The sequence below is a fragment of the Plodia interpunctella genome, chromosome 10, assembly GCF_027563975.2.
Source record: "Plodia interpunctella isolate USDA-ARS_2022_Savannah chromosome 10, ilPloInte3.2, whole genome shotgun sequence".
Lineage (NCBI taxonomy): Eukaryota > Metazoa > Arthropoda > Insecta > Lepidoptera > Pyralidae > Plodia > Plodia interpunctella.
Window position 1 is genome coordinate 9,464,083 of NC_071303.1, and position 18,420 is coordinate 9,482,502.

Sequence of the window (18,420 nt, forward strand, 5' to 3'; positions counted from 1 at the left end):
AATCTTACGGCAGGTAGTCGCGTCCACACTAGTACTATAAAGTAAGATTGCTAAAGAGCAATCTTGGATAATGTACCTTTGTAATGGTGAAAGAATTTTTGAAATCGGTTTTGTAGTTTCGGAGATTACCCGTCTCAAACATACAAACTCTCAAACGCTTACCTCTTTATAATAATAGTATATAGATTTATAAACTAGAAGAAAAAATGTTAACAAGTAAAACACCAGTATACAGCCAGCTTTAAATAGAGGGTGGATGGGAGAGGGGGAACACGATGTGTATGAAAGTTATTATTCTGAACAAAAGGTAAATAAAAACGGGCGTTGAAAACCAAGACCTCTTTTTTTTCGTGTCGAGTAATCCCGCGTACGCTACTGTGAAACTTGTTTTAATTGTTCGTTGGAAAAAAAAAAAACGGTTAATTAATTTTTTTTTTTTACTTGCGTTTGAAATTATAATAGAGAACTAGGTCATTTTTGTGTGGCTATCCATGGCAGATAATTTTTGTTTTACTTTGTACAAAAATACAAAGGGAACTCCAGTTTGAATTTCTAAGATTCTTGAAGGCGAAATCCCTGGCAAAAGACCTCCTGGCCGCCCTCGACGAAAGTGGTTTGATGACATAAAGGATTGGACCGGACTCAGATACAACCAACTGAAAATAGCGGCCCAAAGCCGCGAGGGTTTCCGTATGCTGACCTCCAAACTTCAATTCGAAGGTGGCACCCCATGATGATGATGACGATTACTTTATCACTTTTGGCCCTTTTTTTCGTTTGATCATAATTTTCTTGTCATTCTTTTTAATATTTCCCATATTTAATAATAATAGGTATTTTCAGTAGGATACTTCTGAAAGGACATTGAGAAGGTTGTTGACACAGAATTTTTTTTTTTAATGTTTATAAATAAGACTAGTGGAAGTATGTAGTCAGTAGCACAGATAATATAATCTTTTATTGATAATATTATCGAGCTTGACGTTTTAAAAACGATTTTCTGGTTGCATCCGCAGCCGTAGTGCAACGGAGTCCAGGTTCAGCTTTACTACTTTTACTTTTCTACTTCGCACGGTCTTCGACATCCTTATTAATCACATAATAAAATTTAAACCAGTCGACTTATCTTCTCAGAAAAACGCAAACAATGCCATTTTATCTAAACGACGATGCCGTGCAAGTTAAAGTTAAGTTTATATTAAGTTATATGGTAGTTATACTAATAACGGACGCGGGATTCTGTCGCTTTATAGATGGGGAAGAAACCGCGAAATAGATCTTAGTATGGAAAGTCGGAATTTTACGTTAATATGTCTTTCTATAATTTTCGATCGCAAAGGTTACTACTTTTATTATAAATGCGGAAGTTTTTTTTAATATATATATATTAGGACAAACCACACAGATTGAGCTAGCCCCAAAGTAAGTTCGAGACTTGTGTTATGGGATACTAACTCAACGATACTATATTTTATAACAAATACATATATAGATAAACATCCAAGACCTGGGACAATCAGAAAAAGATCATTTTCCATCATGGCCCGGGGATCGAACCCGGGACCTCTCGGTTTACCACTGCGGCAAGCACTTTACCACTGCGCCACCGAGGTCGTCAAGTTTGTGAAGATGTATGTATGTAAGTATGTTTGTTACCCTTTTATGTAAAATCTAGTATTACATATAGCGAAAATACGTGAATTACTGAGAATATTCTGACAATTTGGGTGGTGTTTAAAAAGCCATCCTGTATAGTTTTAGGTACCTTACTGTAATAACAAAAGTTTATGAGCGGAATCACGATCATTCAAAGCTGTTTGTGGTAGGTGTTTATTATTCACCGTTATCAGTAAAGTGTCTCTTTGCATGTGCCGTCACACGACAGGAAATGTCGCCGGCAAGTCGGGCCTTTGTTGCGAGTTTCAAATCGAAGGTATTTTCGAAAATTACAAGAAAAAGTGGAATGGAAAATGAGTTTCGCTATCTCGTAATTGTCAGTTTCCATGTAGTTGTTTAGTGAATTTGAAATTTTCTGATTTATAATAAATTTTTCTATAAAAAGTTTTGCGAAAAAAAACCTTAAGGTGAGAAAATATTTATTGTATTTATTTATTTATGTACACAAGAAACTTATGTTAGATTACACGATGAGAAAAGGGTGCTATATGTAGCAGAAGACTCTAGTTGATAACTTATGACCTAGTCTTAACCAATCTATTAATATTGCTAAGAAAGTTGCAATTAAATTATATTTGTTCGTTGTTTCATTTCACGTCATGAGTAGTCATGACGTGAAATGAACCCTTGAAATGCGACTAAAAGGCATATAAGTATAATGCCTATGGATCATTCCCACGGGAGCGCAATCCTACTCCACACCTAATAGTAGGTAAGTATAATATAATCTATAATATTATTATAAAGAGATAAGCGTTTGTGAGTTTGTATGTTTGAGGCGGGTAATCACCGAAACTACAGAACCGATTTCAAAAATTCTTTCACCATTAGAAACGTACATTATCCAAGATTGCTATAGGCTATATTTTAACTCAAGATTCCTACGGGAGCGAAGTCCCGAGCAACATCTAATAGCATACTATTCTACTTAATTTAGAGTACTTACTTCACAGCTACTAAATACTACATTTGTAGCTGTGAAGAATAAGCCATAAATAGTAATAACAATTAAATATTATGTTCAAGGGCTATTGAAAGTAAGTATACCATTTACAGGTACTCGACCAATAAAATCTGAGCCTCAAACGTGACCTCACCTTCGTGTCAGCCATTCTTGGTACCTTTGAGATTACACTAAAAATATCTAGATTACGGATAATGACATTGTTTTCCAGTATGATTCGTTATTTAGCACCAAAGTATGGCGTCATAACTACAAAATATTAGACACTTAAGTTAGGAATTGAATATTCGAAAAAACGGAAAAAAAAACTATAAAAATATATTGTGTTTGCCGATTATTATACACGTCAACGGATTATTTAGTGCATAAACATTGTTTAAGATTAAATAAATATATTATGACAAAGAATTGATTAATAATCGGACATTATAGATGATGCAAGCGTAGGAATGTTGAATTTTACATAAGAGATTTTCGCTTTATCATTCATCCTCGCGAGTACCTATGGAATGATCAAGTACGCATGTGTCACACGCGACGTTTTTCGATACACTCAAAGTTGAGACCTATATCGTAAAACTTCGAATTATTCATTAATTTTTATTAAAACTATGTAACAAAAGTAATAGGGACTATTAATTAACACATTTCCGTCGATAATTCCTTCGAACGAGTGTGTTCAAAAGCGTCTGTTCACTGTATAAATCATGTTCAACCAACAGTACGCATTTCAATAGTTTTATTTACTTTGAACACACATACGGGCTATTCCCCTTTTTATTATGATCATTATTGTGTTGTAGCTTTTAGATAATAAGTTTGCTATAGAAAGGTAAGAGTTATTGCAGATAAAAACCATGCTTTGCTTTTATACTTTCGCTTGATGTTTATCGAAAGAAAATGCTACATTTTTCTTTGATAAAATAATAGGATTGCATGCTTTAACAAATTTTGTCTTTGAATCCGGATTCAAATTGAATTGGATCAGCCCTGGAAGGACCACTCGATATCCCCCGTGGACGTCGTAACAGGCGACTAAGGGATACAAAGCATTGGTGACTGATAGGTAACAACAGCATTCCCAAGCAGGAATGACGTCAGGCAGGCAATCGTTTGTAAAAATATAGTCGAATCTTCATGTTTCTAAACAAAGGTTTTTGAGGATGAGAAAGCCTATCTTATATTCATATATAGTATTTGTTTGTGTTGTATTTGCTACTGGCGTTGGAAAGACTTCACTAATTTGACGACTTCGGTGGCGCCGTGGTAAAGTGCTTGCCTCTGAACCGAGAGGTCTCGGGTTCCAACCCCGGTCGGGTCATGATTGAAAATGATTTTTTTCTGATTGGCCCGGGTCTTGGATGTTTATCTATATACGTATTTGTTATAAAATATAGTATCGTTAAGTAAGTATCCCATAACACTCAAGTCTCGAACTTACATTGGGGCTAGCTCAGTCTGTGTGATTTTGTCCTAATAATTATAAATTGTATGAATGAAATTATACCTCCATGCCTGTCGTAAGCGTTGATACATTCACTGGTCTGAAATTGGCTGATTAAGGCAGTCTTGCCGACACCAGGGGCGCCCACCATCGCCACACGGTGACAAGCAACTGGTCTGCGTTCCTGAGGCTCCGGCGCTGCCGCTGGAGAGGACGGTGCGAGGCTGCCTGAGCGGGAGCGGCGGCGGCGGAACGAATCTCCGCGGTTCACAATGCCTGTAAAGAAGGAGAGGTTTTGTAAGCAAAAATAAGATTTGTTAAAGAAAATTGTTGCTAACATCAACTTTGCTATGGATTTTCCAAGAAATATACCTTTTTAACCTATCCGATGCACATGTTTATTTAAATTTTACTTGTAGCGTTACGAGTGGTTACATCAAACCAATAAAATTTTGTTAGCGACCATTAAAAGCACATTTACAAGGGAAATTTTTTCAAAAACGCTAGCGCAATATACTTATGGCGGCACAAGTCAACTTTGACATTAACTTTAACCCGCGATGTCAACGATGTCGGCGCGCATACAACGTTAAATTTGACTGGTGCAACTTACCCTTGGAAAAGTTTTCTTATATTCTTCATTTTATTTTTGTTCATTTAGCTATGTCGTTTGTTAGACGAAAATATTGAAGAAAATAAAGAAACTTACGCGTATTTCATAAGTTTCGATCCTTACGAGTACGTTTTGCGGCTTTCGGAATTGGTTCCCTGACTGGCGTAGTTACACATACATTTTTGCGAATCGTTCCTAATTGCTAAACATGCTAAAGGGAAATAAAAGTAGGTACTCTGTATTTTAAGATATGATATTAGTTTATATTCTTCACGTGTATTAAATTTTCATTGGAATTGGAATCCGTCCATTGGTTGTTGTCATATCGAGCGTGTTATTGCTAACAATTAATAATTACTCGTTGTGGAAAAGTAACATTTTGTGGGTTAGTGCGTTCGCTTGCTTTAAGTTTGACACTACATTGATTCGAAACATCAGTAAGTAGTTTGCAGATTTTTGAGAAATACATTAAATTTTAACGTTATAATAGTGTGAAGGTCTAATTTCTGGATAAATGTTTTGAACACAGGCTTTGACAGATCTTGAAAAAAAATTCGGTAACCATATTTTATTCCATAAAAATATATAAAGCACACATTGTGCTAAAGTATGTTTTCTCTGGCTCTGTCAATGTCAAATATTGTAAAGTACGATAGGGATAGAAGATAGAACATACATTAGCTTATGAATAACAGGGATAGTCGTAAGATAGTTCGCGTTTGCGTAGTTTAAGCATACATGCCTTGAAAACAATTTTAGATTCTAGTTTTATTGGCAGCGCGTGATATAAAGGTTAAACATATTAATCTGTCTGCAATATCAAACTGTACATTATAACGGTTCGCAAGACGAATTGTATATAACCACATTTATAACCAAAGGAAACGTGCGATAAATTCACTTCAAAAGAGGCATTAAACAAGGTATAGAATCACTGTATACATATATTTATATAAACAAAATATACATATATTTTGAATCGGAAGGCCTACCACGAAACACACAACACGTAGCACGTTAGTAGAAGGAAGAAAGGTCCTAGGAAGACCAAGAGATAGTTATCAGGCAAATAAAAGAAAGTATGTCGTGTTGTATCAAAAAGTGGAGCAATTATCTGTGGAGAGAGAGCAATGGAAATAACTCCACCGTCAAGAGAGTCGCTCTTAAATTGAATTATGATTTTTATTTGGAAAATAAAAATATACCCGTATTTAGAATAAGGTATTTAGTATAGCTTATCACAAATAAAACATTAGTTTTTAAATACAAATATAAATATTGAAATTGTATTTTTATAAATCATATTTGTGATTTGCAGCTTTCAGGCAATCAAGAGGTTTTTTGCGTTTGAATATTTAATCGATAGTAAAATGTGAAAGTTTTTGAGGATGTATATTATTTTATGTTTGTTACTCTTTCACGCAAAATCTACTGGACGGATTGTTATAAAATTCAGTGCACGGGTAGAATATAACCTGGAATAACAAATAGAGTACTTTTTATCACGAAATTCATATCAATCATATAGTTTTCTTCAATGTAAACGAAAATAAAATGTCAACGAAAAAAAATGTCTAGTATGAAAACCTAAGCTCGTACCATGCCCAGTCGCTTACGCAATTTTCCACTCCAGATTTGATCGAAAACTGCATCAAATTTACTACAATAACAGTTGCCAACGGTTTACGTCACATAGCATTAAATAGTGTAAAAACGTTTCAAAACATCACGAATTGGTCGTCATTGTGCAAGCTGATGACGTCAAAATAGATGGACAGACGGACATTTTAAAATGCCCAGCTTTAGCCCAATTTAAGCTTAAACTGAAGCGTTTATTGTCTTCACTAGGGATGTCGACTACAGTGCGAAGTGAGATGAAAAAGTAGGAAAGCGAGACCTGAGCTCCGATGCTCAACGCTGAGGGAGCAACAGGGTTATACGCTCAGATGAGGGAGATATCAAAACTATTATACATGAATCAGATTGGTATAGAAACTCAAGTGGCAGGAATAGGATTCAAGGTTTACTGGTAGGCGTCTTATCCACTGGACCACCACCGTCTCATACAGTAAAACTCCAGTAAATATCCAGTTGGAACGAATTATATAATCATGACATTATAAATAATGTACATGCACTTAAGTAGTTATACTAATCTCGTACTTAAAAGAACCACATTTGACGTCTATGGAGAAAAGGCTGCGGTGAAATTAGTTGCGCCACTTCTTCACCTGCGCTTTGAAATTTTTGACGTCAATAAATGATGTATATCATCAATGGAATTAGGAGGTACTCCACGGAGTAAGGATAAGGGACTAAGGGTGAGTTCAGCCACTCAACTTCATGACTTTAACCTACGCGCCGCCGACGTTAAGACAATATGGCGGGCAAAGACCGCTTTTTCCCTGGTCAAAGTTGACGGTACAACCAACTCTTGATTGAATAATGAATTTGAATTTGTGTCATATCCAAACAGCCCACTGTGTTTCGGACCATTCCCATAAGCCCCGAGTTATATGCGTCGCGCGTGATGTGTGACGTCAATGGAGCATACTAAACTACACGTCCTGAGATTTATTTTGATGTTGACCGAGTTTACTGCGCTCGTGTTTGGTTTCCATGCAAGTGAAAGGGACGATCATTCTGACTAGATCTATTGTTCCAGATCCATAACGGATCTAGTCCTTCTCTTCTCATTCATTTGAGCGTTTTTATGACTTCTTCCTTAGCCGCTATGCTATGCTATGCTCCACCCACATAAATTTCGTTTTTCATCTCCGTATGTTCGTCGGCATCCATATTTTAGGCCATTGGAATGTATGTATTGATTCTGACGACATCAAGTTGACACTTTTTCGCTTTGCTGTTTCTGCCAGGGGAAAGTTTTTTTTTTTTTTTTTTTTTTCACAGTACCTATATCCAATTTTTGTGAAGGTCTGACAAACATGCGCAAATGTTGAGTCTTCTTTGAAACTTGTATGTGTCTTTTCGTGTGTCCGTTCATGTCTGTGACAAAGCAGGCAAGTTACCGTCTACGCTAGTACGTGATGTAGGGGAATAAATGTCCAGTTATGCCGCTTCCGCAGAAGGAGCGCTAACCTAAAAAGATTACCTTGATGTCTTCAATGAGAATATCCATGACAATGATCTGATGAATGAATAATTAAGGATGCCGAAGACTGTGCGAAATGGAGAATTAAATGTAGCAAAGCTATCCTTCATCTCATTTCTCGAAGCTACAATCTGCTAGAATTAACAACCTAATTTTGAATAATTAATTTCAAGCTCACCCTAATGCGATTAAACAAAAGTTTTACCAACTTAATTTCAACAGAGAGTCTTAAGCTCGTATCATCAACAAACAAATCAAAATTAACTCATGTCGCAAACAAAACGCCGTGTCACGTGTCGAGCGGAAACATAAATACGTTACAAGGAGCTGGTGTAGTGTTCATTAATTTTGGGGTGCTAGTGCGGGAAACCTCCCCGAGCGCCCGGTCCCTTGAAGGCTTTAGCCTCTCTCACTTTATCAGCAAGGATCCGGTGAGAGCGGCGGGCTGACAAGGGATTCGGGACGGTGCACCCTGGGCGGTAGCCAATAACTTCCTGGTAGTCGGGGTCTTATTGGTTACCGGCGAATATCCTGCTGGTGGGAGCCACTCCTTCCCGTCTGCTTTCAGACGGTGAACGGATGTGTGTGCTCACGTTTTCGCGCGGCGGTCTTGGCTTCGGCCAGCGTCGGGCAACTCGTAACCCCATTCTGAGAACGAGGGTGCTGTGCCTAGTTATGGCCAGTGCTGCGAGGAAGAAAACCTCTTCAAAAATAACCCCAATCCCAAGGTGTCGGGCGTGCCGAGGGGATGAATGGCGGAGGGGGAACTCCGTTGCGAACGTCCACTTTCTCAGGGACCTCACCCTCGTAATAAAGGAAAATTCATGATGGCGACTTTGAAAAAAACATTACCCCAGGGGGGTACCGGCCGGTCTCCGGTCGGAGAATCCCTCCCCACGCCTAGGGGCGTGGGCAGCCCCACCGTATCTGGGGGGGGCACAAACCGCCAGAGGGACGCAAGTCCCTCCTTCTTCGAAAGTTCGCAGCCAGAGGCTGGCACATCCGACGCAGAGTCGTGGATGAGCGTGGAGAGCTTAGTGGAGGACTCGGTCCCCCGATTGCGGCGCCTGAAGAGGGGTCGTGAAAGGGAGGAAGGACCTAGTACAGAAATGCCGGCGCCTAAAGTGGTGGCGCGGCGAGGGCGTCCCAAGTCGGCGCTGTCCGCTGACGCCCGCAAGGGTCAGGCGGCGGCACGACGAGACGAGGCAGAAAAAGTAGTGGCGCAGTTGACCAGTAAGGCCGAAGCGCTGAGAGAGACGCAGGCGGCGAGCCCTGCGGAGGAGGCTCTTGAGGACCAGGCCGCAGCGTATTGTAAAGTGATACGCGAAATTGCGGCCCGATCGGGTAACCTCAAGGGCACCTTCCAAAAGGGCCTGAAGGATGCTGCCGCGTCGCTCGAGAGAATTGTGTCGGTCTTGGGCTCCAGATCGGCGAGTGAGGAGGCCGAAAGGCTCCGCGCTGTTAACCGGCGTATGGAGCTTAAGGTCTCCGCATTGGAAAAAGAAATGGCGGAGTTCAAGGCCGCCATTGAAAAAGAGCGAGCAGAGCGGGCGGCGCAAGTGCCGGCTTCGCTAGGCGGCCTCCGGCAGGAGGAGACGGAGGGGCTAAAGCGCCTCATCCTCACTACAGTAGGCCCCTTGGTCAATGCCAGGTTTGAGGGAATTCAGGGCCGTCTCCTGCCGGAGAAGAACGTGCGGCCGGCGCTTGCTGCTGATAAACGCCGAGCTTTGGCGAACGAAAGGCTGGCTGCCTCGGTGGCCGACATGGTGGACGAATCTGACACCGAGGTGGAGGAGGTGCCGGCGCCGACGCCGACGCCGGTAAGCCGGACCGCCATATGGAGGAAGGCTCCTTCTCAACCGGCTCCCGAGCCTGTGCCCGGTAAGGGAAAGGGCAAAGGGAAAAAGAGCCGGAAAGACAGGAAGAATGGGAAGGATGCTTCTCCAGCATCCGGACAAGTGTCGGAGCCAGTGGCCTCGACGTCCACGGCCCCGCCTCCACGAGCACCGCCTCGTAGGGTGGCTGTAGATGGGCCATCCTATGCGGGGGTAACCGCATCACCAGACCTATCGCGGGCCCCACGACCCGCGCCCCGTTCTGCACCGCCTTGTCATGTGCGTGTGTTGCAACCTGCCCCTGGGCCAGTGGAGCAACCCTTGAGGCAGGTGCCAATTAGGGGGGGTGCGCGCAGGCCACCACCCGCTGCCGCTGCTCCAAGCCACGAGACGCGGATTGCCGCCAGCAGGTCGACAAAGACCCAGCTCCGGATGCCAAGGCTCCGCCCTCCGCGATCCGCTGCGGTGCTTTTAAAGGTTCAAGCGGACGCGGAAAAGCGCGGAACCACCTATGGCCAGATCCTGGATCTAGCCCGGGAGAAGGTGGACCTCGGTGCCCTGGGTATATCCGGGGTTAAGTTTAAAAGGGCGGCTACTGGCGCTCGCATATTGGAGATTGCGGGCGCCGACAGAGATAATAAGGCCGACCAGCTGGCGGCCAAGTTGCGGGAGGTCCTGGATCCCCAGACTGTGGAGGTGTCCAGACCCCAGAAAAGCGCGGACCTGCGCGTGCTGGAGCTGTGCGATTCGGCCACACCTCAATTGGTGCGTCAAGCCATCGCTCGTGTAGGTCAATGCCCCGAATCCGAAATAAGGGTCGGGGATATCAAGGAGGAGCATGCGGGCACTCGCACCGCTTGGGTGAGGTGTCCCGTTGCGGCGGCCAAACGGCTGACCGCTAGTGGCGCAAAGCTCCTGGTCGGATGGGTCTCGGCAAAAGTCAAACTGTTGCCGACTAGACCCATGCAGTGTTACCGCTGCCTAGAGATAGGCCATGTGAGCCAGCGGTGCACTGCAGAGGCCGACCGGAGTCTGTTGTGCTACAGATGCGGAGAGCTAGGCCATAAGGCTGCCGTGTGCAACGCCGCCCCAAAATGCGTACTTTGCGCAGGGGCGGGCAAACCCACGGAACACCGGGCCGGAAGTGCCGCTTGCCCTAGCGCGCGTAGAAGACGAGGAGGAAGACGGGGTGCGCCCGAGGTTACGGCCCAGGCGCAACCCGCACTTGCGGCTCAGAGCGCCGAAGCGATGGAGACGGGGGCCTCAGAATAATTATGGCCCTCAGAGTACTCCAGGCGAATATCAACCACTGTACCAGTGCCCAGGACTTGTTGTGCCAGAGCTTGGCGCAGTGGTTGATAGACGTGGCGGTGGTCTCTGAGCCGTACTTCGTCCCGCCCCGGGATAATTGGGTCCGGGACGTAGACGGATTGGTTGCGGTCGTGTCCTCGGCGAATTCTTCGCCTCCTACATGCGTCGTGCAGAGTCACGGAGTGGTCTCGGTTCGTCTGGGCGACTTGGTTGTGGTCGGAGTGTATTTTTCGCCCAACCGTCCGCTCAACGAATTCGAGTCATTCCTGACCCAGGTCGAGGCGCTGGTCCAGAGGAGTCACCCTCACCCCGTGCTAGTGGCTGGAGATCTCAATGCCAAATCAACGGCATGGGGATCTCCTGCAACGGATGCGCGGGGTGCACTCATAGAGGAGTGGCTCATCACCAACGGGCTGGCGGTGTTAAATCGGGGAACGGTACCCACGTGCGTGCGATGGAATGGCGGCTCGCGGCCAGACGTATCGTTCGCGAGCCCCAGTCTCGCGCGCCGTGTCAGTGGCTGGAGCGTGTTGGAGGACGTGGAAACGCTTTCCGATCACCGGTATATACGGTTTGATCTTTCCACGTCCTCGGTCGCCCCGAGCGGCCCAATCCGGACCCCGAACGAGACTGGCCCGAGATGGCAACTGAAGCGCCTCGACCAGGAGCTTCTCCATGAGGCGGCCATAGTCCAAGGCTGGTCCCATGCGCCATTGAGTGTGGTGGTAGAGGACGAGACTGATTGGTTCCGGGGTGCAATGACGGAAATTTGTGATGCGTCTATGCCCCGGACATGTTCTCGTCCTCCCAGAAGGTGGGTGTATTGGTGGTCGCCTGAGCTCTCGCAGTTGCGAGAAGCCTGTATTACGGCTAGACGCCAATACGCCCGATACCGGAGGAGAAGGCGCCGGGATGAGGCCGAGGAGGCCGCCTTGTGTGCAACGCTCGTGGAGGCGAAGAAGGTGCTGAGGACAGCGATTGCAGCGGCGAAGGAGGCAGCGCGCGAGGAACTGCTGGCCACACTGGATCGCGATCCATGGGGACGCCCGTATCGGCTGGTCCGTAATAAGACCCGGCCGTATGGCGTTCCCCTGACGCAGAGTCTGGAGCCGCAGTTCCTCGACGAGGTGGTGGCCGCTCTGTTCCCGCAGGGAGCGGCCTTTCAGCCCCCCAGCATGGCTCCGCCACTGGTGGAAGGGAGCGAGGACATGGGCGAGATCCCGGAAGTGACCCGGGACGAGTTCACCGCGGCCGTCACAAGATTGCGTGCGAAAAAAACCGCCCCGGGTCCTGACGGAGTACCGGGTCGTGTGTTGGTCCTCGCTCTGGAAGTCCTGGGGGAGCGACTGAGGGGGCTGTTCACCGCCTGTTTCGGGCAGGGAAGGTTTCCTACAGCGTGGAAAATAGGTCGACTAGTCCTATTGAGGAAGGAGGGACGTCCGGCGGATTCTCCGACCGGGTTCCGTCCCATCATCGTGCTCGATGAGGCCGGCAAGTTGCTGGAAAGAGTCGTTGCTAACCGCCTCGTCGAGCACCTGGAGACGGTTGGGCCGGACCTGGCGAACTGCCAATTCGGGTTCCGCCGGAAGAGGTCGACCATCCACGCTATTCTGAGGGTTAAGTCCCTAGCGCAGGATGCGGTCAGCCAGGGTGGGGTGGTAGTGGTGGTGTCGCTAGACATCGCCAACGCCTTCAACTCCCTTCCCTGGCCGTGCATTGAGGAGGCACTCCGGTACCATGGGGTGCCAACCTACCTGCGCCGAATCATAGGGGACTATCTCTCAGAGAGACGGATAGCCTTTCCTGACCGTAACGGGTGGAGAGAAAGCGAAATGACGCGCGGTGTTCCACAGGGTTCTGTCCTAGGACCGCTCCTGTGGAACATCGGGTACGATTGGGTACTGCGGACGGTCGCTCTTCCGGGAGTTGAAGTCGTCTGCTATGCGGACGACACTCTCGTGACCGCCCGCGGCGCCACTTTCAGGGATGCGTCATTGCTCGCCACTGCGGGAGTGGCTGAAGTGGTGCGCCGAATCCGCCGACTGGGTCTGGAGGTGGCCCTCCATAAATCCGAGGCGCTATGTTTCCATGGGCCGCGGAAGGGGCCGCCTCGAGATTCCAGTCTGATGGTAGGCGGTGTTGCAATTGCCGTCAAGGAATCGATGCGGTACCTGGGCATCGTGCTTGACGGCAGGTGGAATTTCGGCGCCCACTTCGCCGAGTTAGAGCCGCGCGTGACGACGGCGGCTGGCGCGCTGACACGGCTCATGCCGAATCTGGGAGGACCAGAAGCGTCCTGCAGACGCCTGTATATGGGGGTCGTGCGGTCCATGGCCCTTTACGGGGCCCCTGTATGGGCGGAGGCCCTATCTCGTCAGAACCTCGCCCTCCTGCGAAGGCCGCAGAGGCTGATGGCGACAAGGGCCGTGAGGGGATATCGCACGATTTCCTTCGAGGCAGCGTCAGTGCTGGCCGGTTCCCTGCCCTGGGATCTGGAGGCCAAAATCCTCGCATCCTTGTTTGACTGGCGCGAGGAGGCTTCGGCTCGGGGTGACCGGTTGGCACCAAGAGAGATCGCGGGACGCCGCGGCGAGCTATATCAGCGCGCCGTAGAAGAGTGGTCCCAACGGCTGGAGCAGCCCACTGCTGGGAGTAGGACCGTCGAAGCGCTCTGTCCAGTTTTGGGCCAATGGTTGGCGAGGCAGCACGGCCAACTGACTTTCCGCTTGACGCAGATACTCTCCGGGCATGGATGCTTCGGAGGGTATCTGTGTCGCATAGCGGGTCGGGAACCGTCTGCCGTTTGCCACCATTGCGACGGATGTGCTGACGAGGACGCCCAGCACACCTTGGAGGACTGCCCAGCCTGGGACGAAGACCGCACGCAGCTGCGCGCGGTTGTGGGGGACGACCTCTCCCTGCCGGCTGTCGTAAGACAGATGGCCGACAGCGAGACGTCGTGGACAGCGGTGCAGGCCTTTGCGGAGAGCGTAATGCTCCGCAAAGAGGCGGCGGAAAGGGAGAGGGAGGATACAACCGACCTCCCCATACGCCGTCGGCGCACAGGGCGCAGGAGGCGGGCATACGCCCTGCACCTGCTGCCCCCACAATAGGGCCGGTCGGGTGGCGGAAACGGGATTTCCCGTCGCCCGGCTTAACGGCCCCCGGGTAGAAAGGCGCGCCCATGCCAAGCGCGCCTTTACCCAAGCGGGTAGAACTGAAGGCTGACGAGCCGTCCCGCTGGCCGCTCCGAGGAGAGCGGCCGAGCCGAGGCCGCCGTGGTAGCGGCCGCCGCGCCGGGACTGTGGAGCGAGAGTAGCACATGGTCCCGGCACAAATGCGGTCGGCGTTGGCATCGTGTGGTTTTAGTGGGTTCAAGTCCCACACACCTGTCCGGCTTCCCGTGGCCGGATGGACGGGACGAGGGTCTTTCCACACGTTAAAAAAAAAAAAAAAGTGTTCATTAATTTTATTAGTAAACAATTAGCTCTGACGTCATGACTTGATTTTGTAGCAAATTGTTTCTACAATTTCCGTGAATTCGAAGCAAATTTTCAGATATTCTAGCTTTCAAATTTCTGTGATCCGAATGCATTATTTTATGATGGGTATGTTAACTGTGCTTTGGAAGTCGGCGGTCGACTTGTCGACATTATTCCTCCACTCCATTTTGACATAGCATACCTCGATCTAATATCCAATCAAATCACTAAGTAATTTTTTTGATGTCAATAAGTGATGTATATTATCCCAAATTGGATCAAGAATTTTGTATATTTGAATCTAACAAATTGACTTTCACTTAGATATATTATAATTTCTATGCAAATGTTGAGATCTTCAAATTTCTATGATCCGAATTCCATAATATACGATAAGTATGTCATCAAATTGACTGGGAAGATTATGATCAAATATCAATTCATTACGAATCAGATGTTGTGGTTCATTGTTATCATAAAGGCTTTTATGGTCGAGTTATGTGGCACTTAGTGTAGATTGGTCGGTCGATATAAAACAAGGGTCGGTTTTGTGGGAGAACATATCTTAATGTATAGGATGCCAAAAGTGATTGTTTATCACTTCAAGTACCTTTTCATAAAACCTATCGATCATCGAGATAATATTTTTAACCCTGTCCTAAAAATGTTAAAGCATACTTCATGCTATTAAATCAAACTTCAAGTTATTATTATTTATAGACACCAATATTTTTCTTATTCGACCGTTCCGTCCGACTGCTCAAGTGAGAATGCAAAATTATATTTCGTTCCCCTTCCACTCGTTTCAAATGTTGACGTCATTGAGGGCGACAACAATGCTAAAACATGCTTAAAAGTCGAAGTTTAACGTTTTTATAGTAGCAGAATTAGTTTTAAGAAAATTTTTGACGACAATAAATGATATCATCCAAGTTGATTAAAAATTATTCTAAGAATAATTAATTATATTTTTTGAATCTTTCTTTTTTGATTTTTGTTTTTTTTTTACTTTGTTTTGTTACAAAATTAAAAATGATGCTAATAAAAAAAAAAACACCTTATGTGTCATGTCCCTTAAATCTGTGGCCATTTTTATCACCCTGGTTCGTTGTTCTCGGAAATATGGTCAGTTTACGAGGTCTCATCAGCACTTGACGCCGATTGCACTCGTAAACTAAACTCCCAAATTAGAGAGCAAACAGATGTGTAGCAAAAAGTGTGTGTGAGCAAAGAGTTTATCTATCAACATCTATTGAGAAAAAGATTGCGTGGGAAAGCTATTTTAGATCTATACATACGAGGATTACTATCATTTTTTGATATAGGTAAGCAATTTTCCCAGTGTCCTAAATAGCTAAGCTTATTGGAAAGAAATTTCCCAGTAAATCGACTGCTAAATCTACTCGGTAAGAGTACTGGAAGTATTCGGTTTCACTTGACACCATATCTATACACTGATTCTTTTGTGTTGTGGCTTCTTACGGAATGATCACACGTGTCATTTTATTATTCATTGTCAGACTGATGAAATGGCGGCGAAATATATTTTATTATCTCTATCTATACGAATATGGGAGTCGAATGAGGACTGGAGCTTGTTATTTGTTTTATTCTTTAGAAATATAAATTTTATTTGATATACATTATTTTTCAATACATAATGTATGCTAAATATCCAGACAAGCTAGTGTAACATCTGGCACAAGGAGTTGCATAATTTTATCACTTCTAAGAAAAACGACAATGAAAAACCTAGTTATAACTGGTTTTATCTGCTTATATCCGGTTTCTGCTGGCGCTTAATGAAGCGTAGGACAGTCGGGCGAACACCTGTCGCCGCGTTTATCGGCGGCGGTGGATCAAAGGTGTCGGAAGCTTTGTGTTTCCCCTCCCACCCTTTTCTATCTCCCCCCAGCCCGCGCCCCCTTCCGACCCTGCGGAGATAGCTGTCACTGTTGTTTTTAGGTTATTATTTCGGTTTTGAATTTTGAATAGCACGGTCTCTGGGACTGTAAGATAAGATCGGAAAAGTTGATTTGGAGTTGCGACTTGAAGTCGTACAGGGAGACACGTGAATGACTGACATTTTGAGAAAATTATTTATTATGTCCTTCGTCCTGCTTCCAATCTGAAACTCTTTCCTTCTGTGGTTAATTAATCGACACACGATGAATTTAGACATACCGCGGGCAGAGCTGCGAGCATCAGCTGGTATTATAAATGTGAAAGTGTGGTTAGTTTGTCTATGAGCATTGGATTGAGAAGATTTTTGGTGTGGAGATAGTTTCCTATTTTCAAAAATCACCAACAGCTCTCTAGCTGAGTAATTGATCAATAAAAAAGAAAGAATAAAAGCTGAGTAGAGCCGCGTGGAACAGCTAAGAAAAGTTAAAAAAAGTTGTGTGAAAAATGAGGTTTCGGTTTCTACTTACGGTTTGTGAACAGTTTTTTTGCAGTTTTATTCTCAACAGTGGTCGTTTCAAAATGTTAGTAAGTAGTTTGTGGTTTTAAGAAATGTTATTTAACTATTTAATTTTTAATTTTCTCTGATCTTTATGCTCATTTACTAGATGTTGCCCGGGGCTTCGCTCCCGTGGGAACGAAGCGAAGCCCCGTATATAGCCTATAACAATCTTGTATAATATACCTTTCTTGGTGAAAGAAATTTTGAAATCGGTTCGGTAGTTTCGGAGATCACTCGCCTCAAACAAACAAACTCACAAACGCTTACCCCTAATAATAGTATACTGTGACTTTGTGTTGGTGTGTATTAAAATCGCATGATTTAAATTTCCCATTTTCAAGATCTAGAAGTCAACCGCGATACAGCAAAACGAATAAACTCGATGCAGACACCGAGTGGATTCGAATCGATATTTCGATACCTTCCGAGTGCGTTCAGAACACGTCTGCTGGCTGTCTCGTTCGTCCAGATGGCAGACGTCCACAAATATTAAATTCTTACGTACCTAGTGTTGGTTTTATTGTGAGAGAATTAGTTCACACTGAATCTATTTAGTTAAATCAAAAATCAAACATTATATTAGTCAAATGAATGTATTGCGGGGACAAAGTTTGTATAAAAATCTGCTTAGTTCCTTCGGTATATTGGTCTCAAAGCAATATTTCAGTGGCAATAATTGCCAAGGGATTTAACATACGATGCAATTTGTGTGAATTTGTCGATTTTGGCAGTGGCATTTTCAAACTTACTCAATAGAAATCGTACTCAACGGCTGAGGAAGGACCGGGGAATATGCTCAAATGAGAGCGAGACAGATATTTGTAGCAGTTAATCTATTGATCGAGATGTAAATATCAGAAATATTTGTGATACTACGTACATATACGCGTATATTCCAGTAGTACCTACTGAATGCTTTGAACAGGAAATTATATACTTCAGCCAAACAGGCATTACCCGGCTAAAAATACCTAAAGACCATTCATTTCTAAATATAAAAGTTACAGCAGCAATATTCATAATGGCCTTTATATATACAGGAGAAAACTTTTAGGACTGTGAACCATTTGGAGGTTGCGAGATGAACCGAAAATAGATGTGCAATTTATTTTTAACTAGTGAGCCGTCCCGGCTTCGCATGTGTGCTATATTATGCATGTTGTAACAAATCAACTTTTATTCTATCTATTAAATTAAATATAAAAATCCGTGGTGTAGTTTAGAAGATCTAAGCGTAAATAGGGACTGACAAAGAGGGATACGACTTTATTTTATACTATGTAATGATAATTATGATAAATAAAAATAAAGTCCTGGAGACTTTTAGACTTTTTCATATACTTAATGAGGTTATTCCATCCGAGGCGCGCGGACTAAATTTCACCGAGATTCGTCCAGATTTATCGTGATAAAAACACATACATGCTCGCTCAAAAACTTTCGCATTTAGTATTGATAACTTTAGTCAGTACTTATTACTTCCAAAAAAACAGGGTGAAATTTCATTAAAATTTACCC

General features: G+C 44.7%; 1 protein-coding gene across 1 annotated transcript in view; it reads right to left on the reverse strand.

Annotated features, from left to right (window-relative positions):
- Window positions 1-18,420, reverse strand: part of LOC128673081 (GTP-binding protein REM 1) — a 129,877-nt gene that overhangs the window by 21,813 nt on the left and 89,644 nt on the right. Inside the window, exon 2 of the mRNA XM_053750682.2 lies at window positions 4,149-4,361. Within this exon, the coding sequence (XP_053606657.1) occupies window positions 4,149-4,361 (213 nt within the window). The remainder of the gene's footprint in view (window positions 1-4,148; window positions 4,362-18,420) is intronic.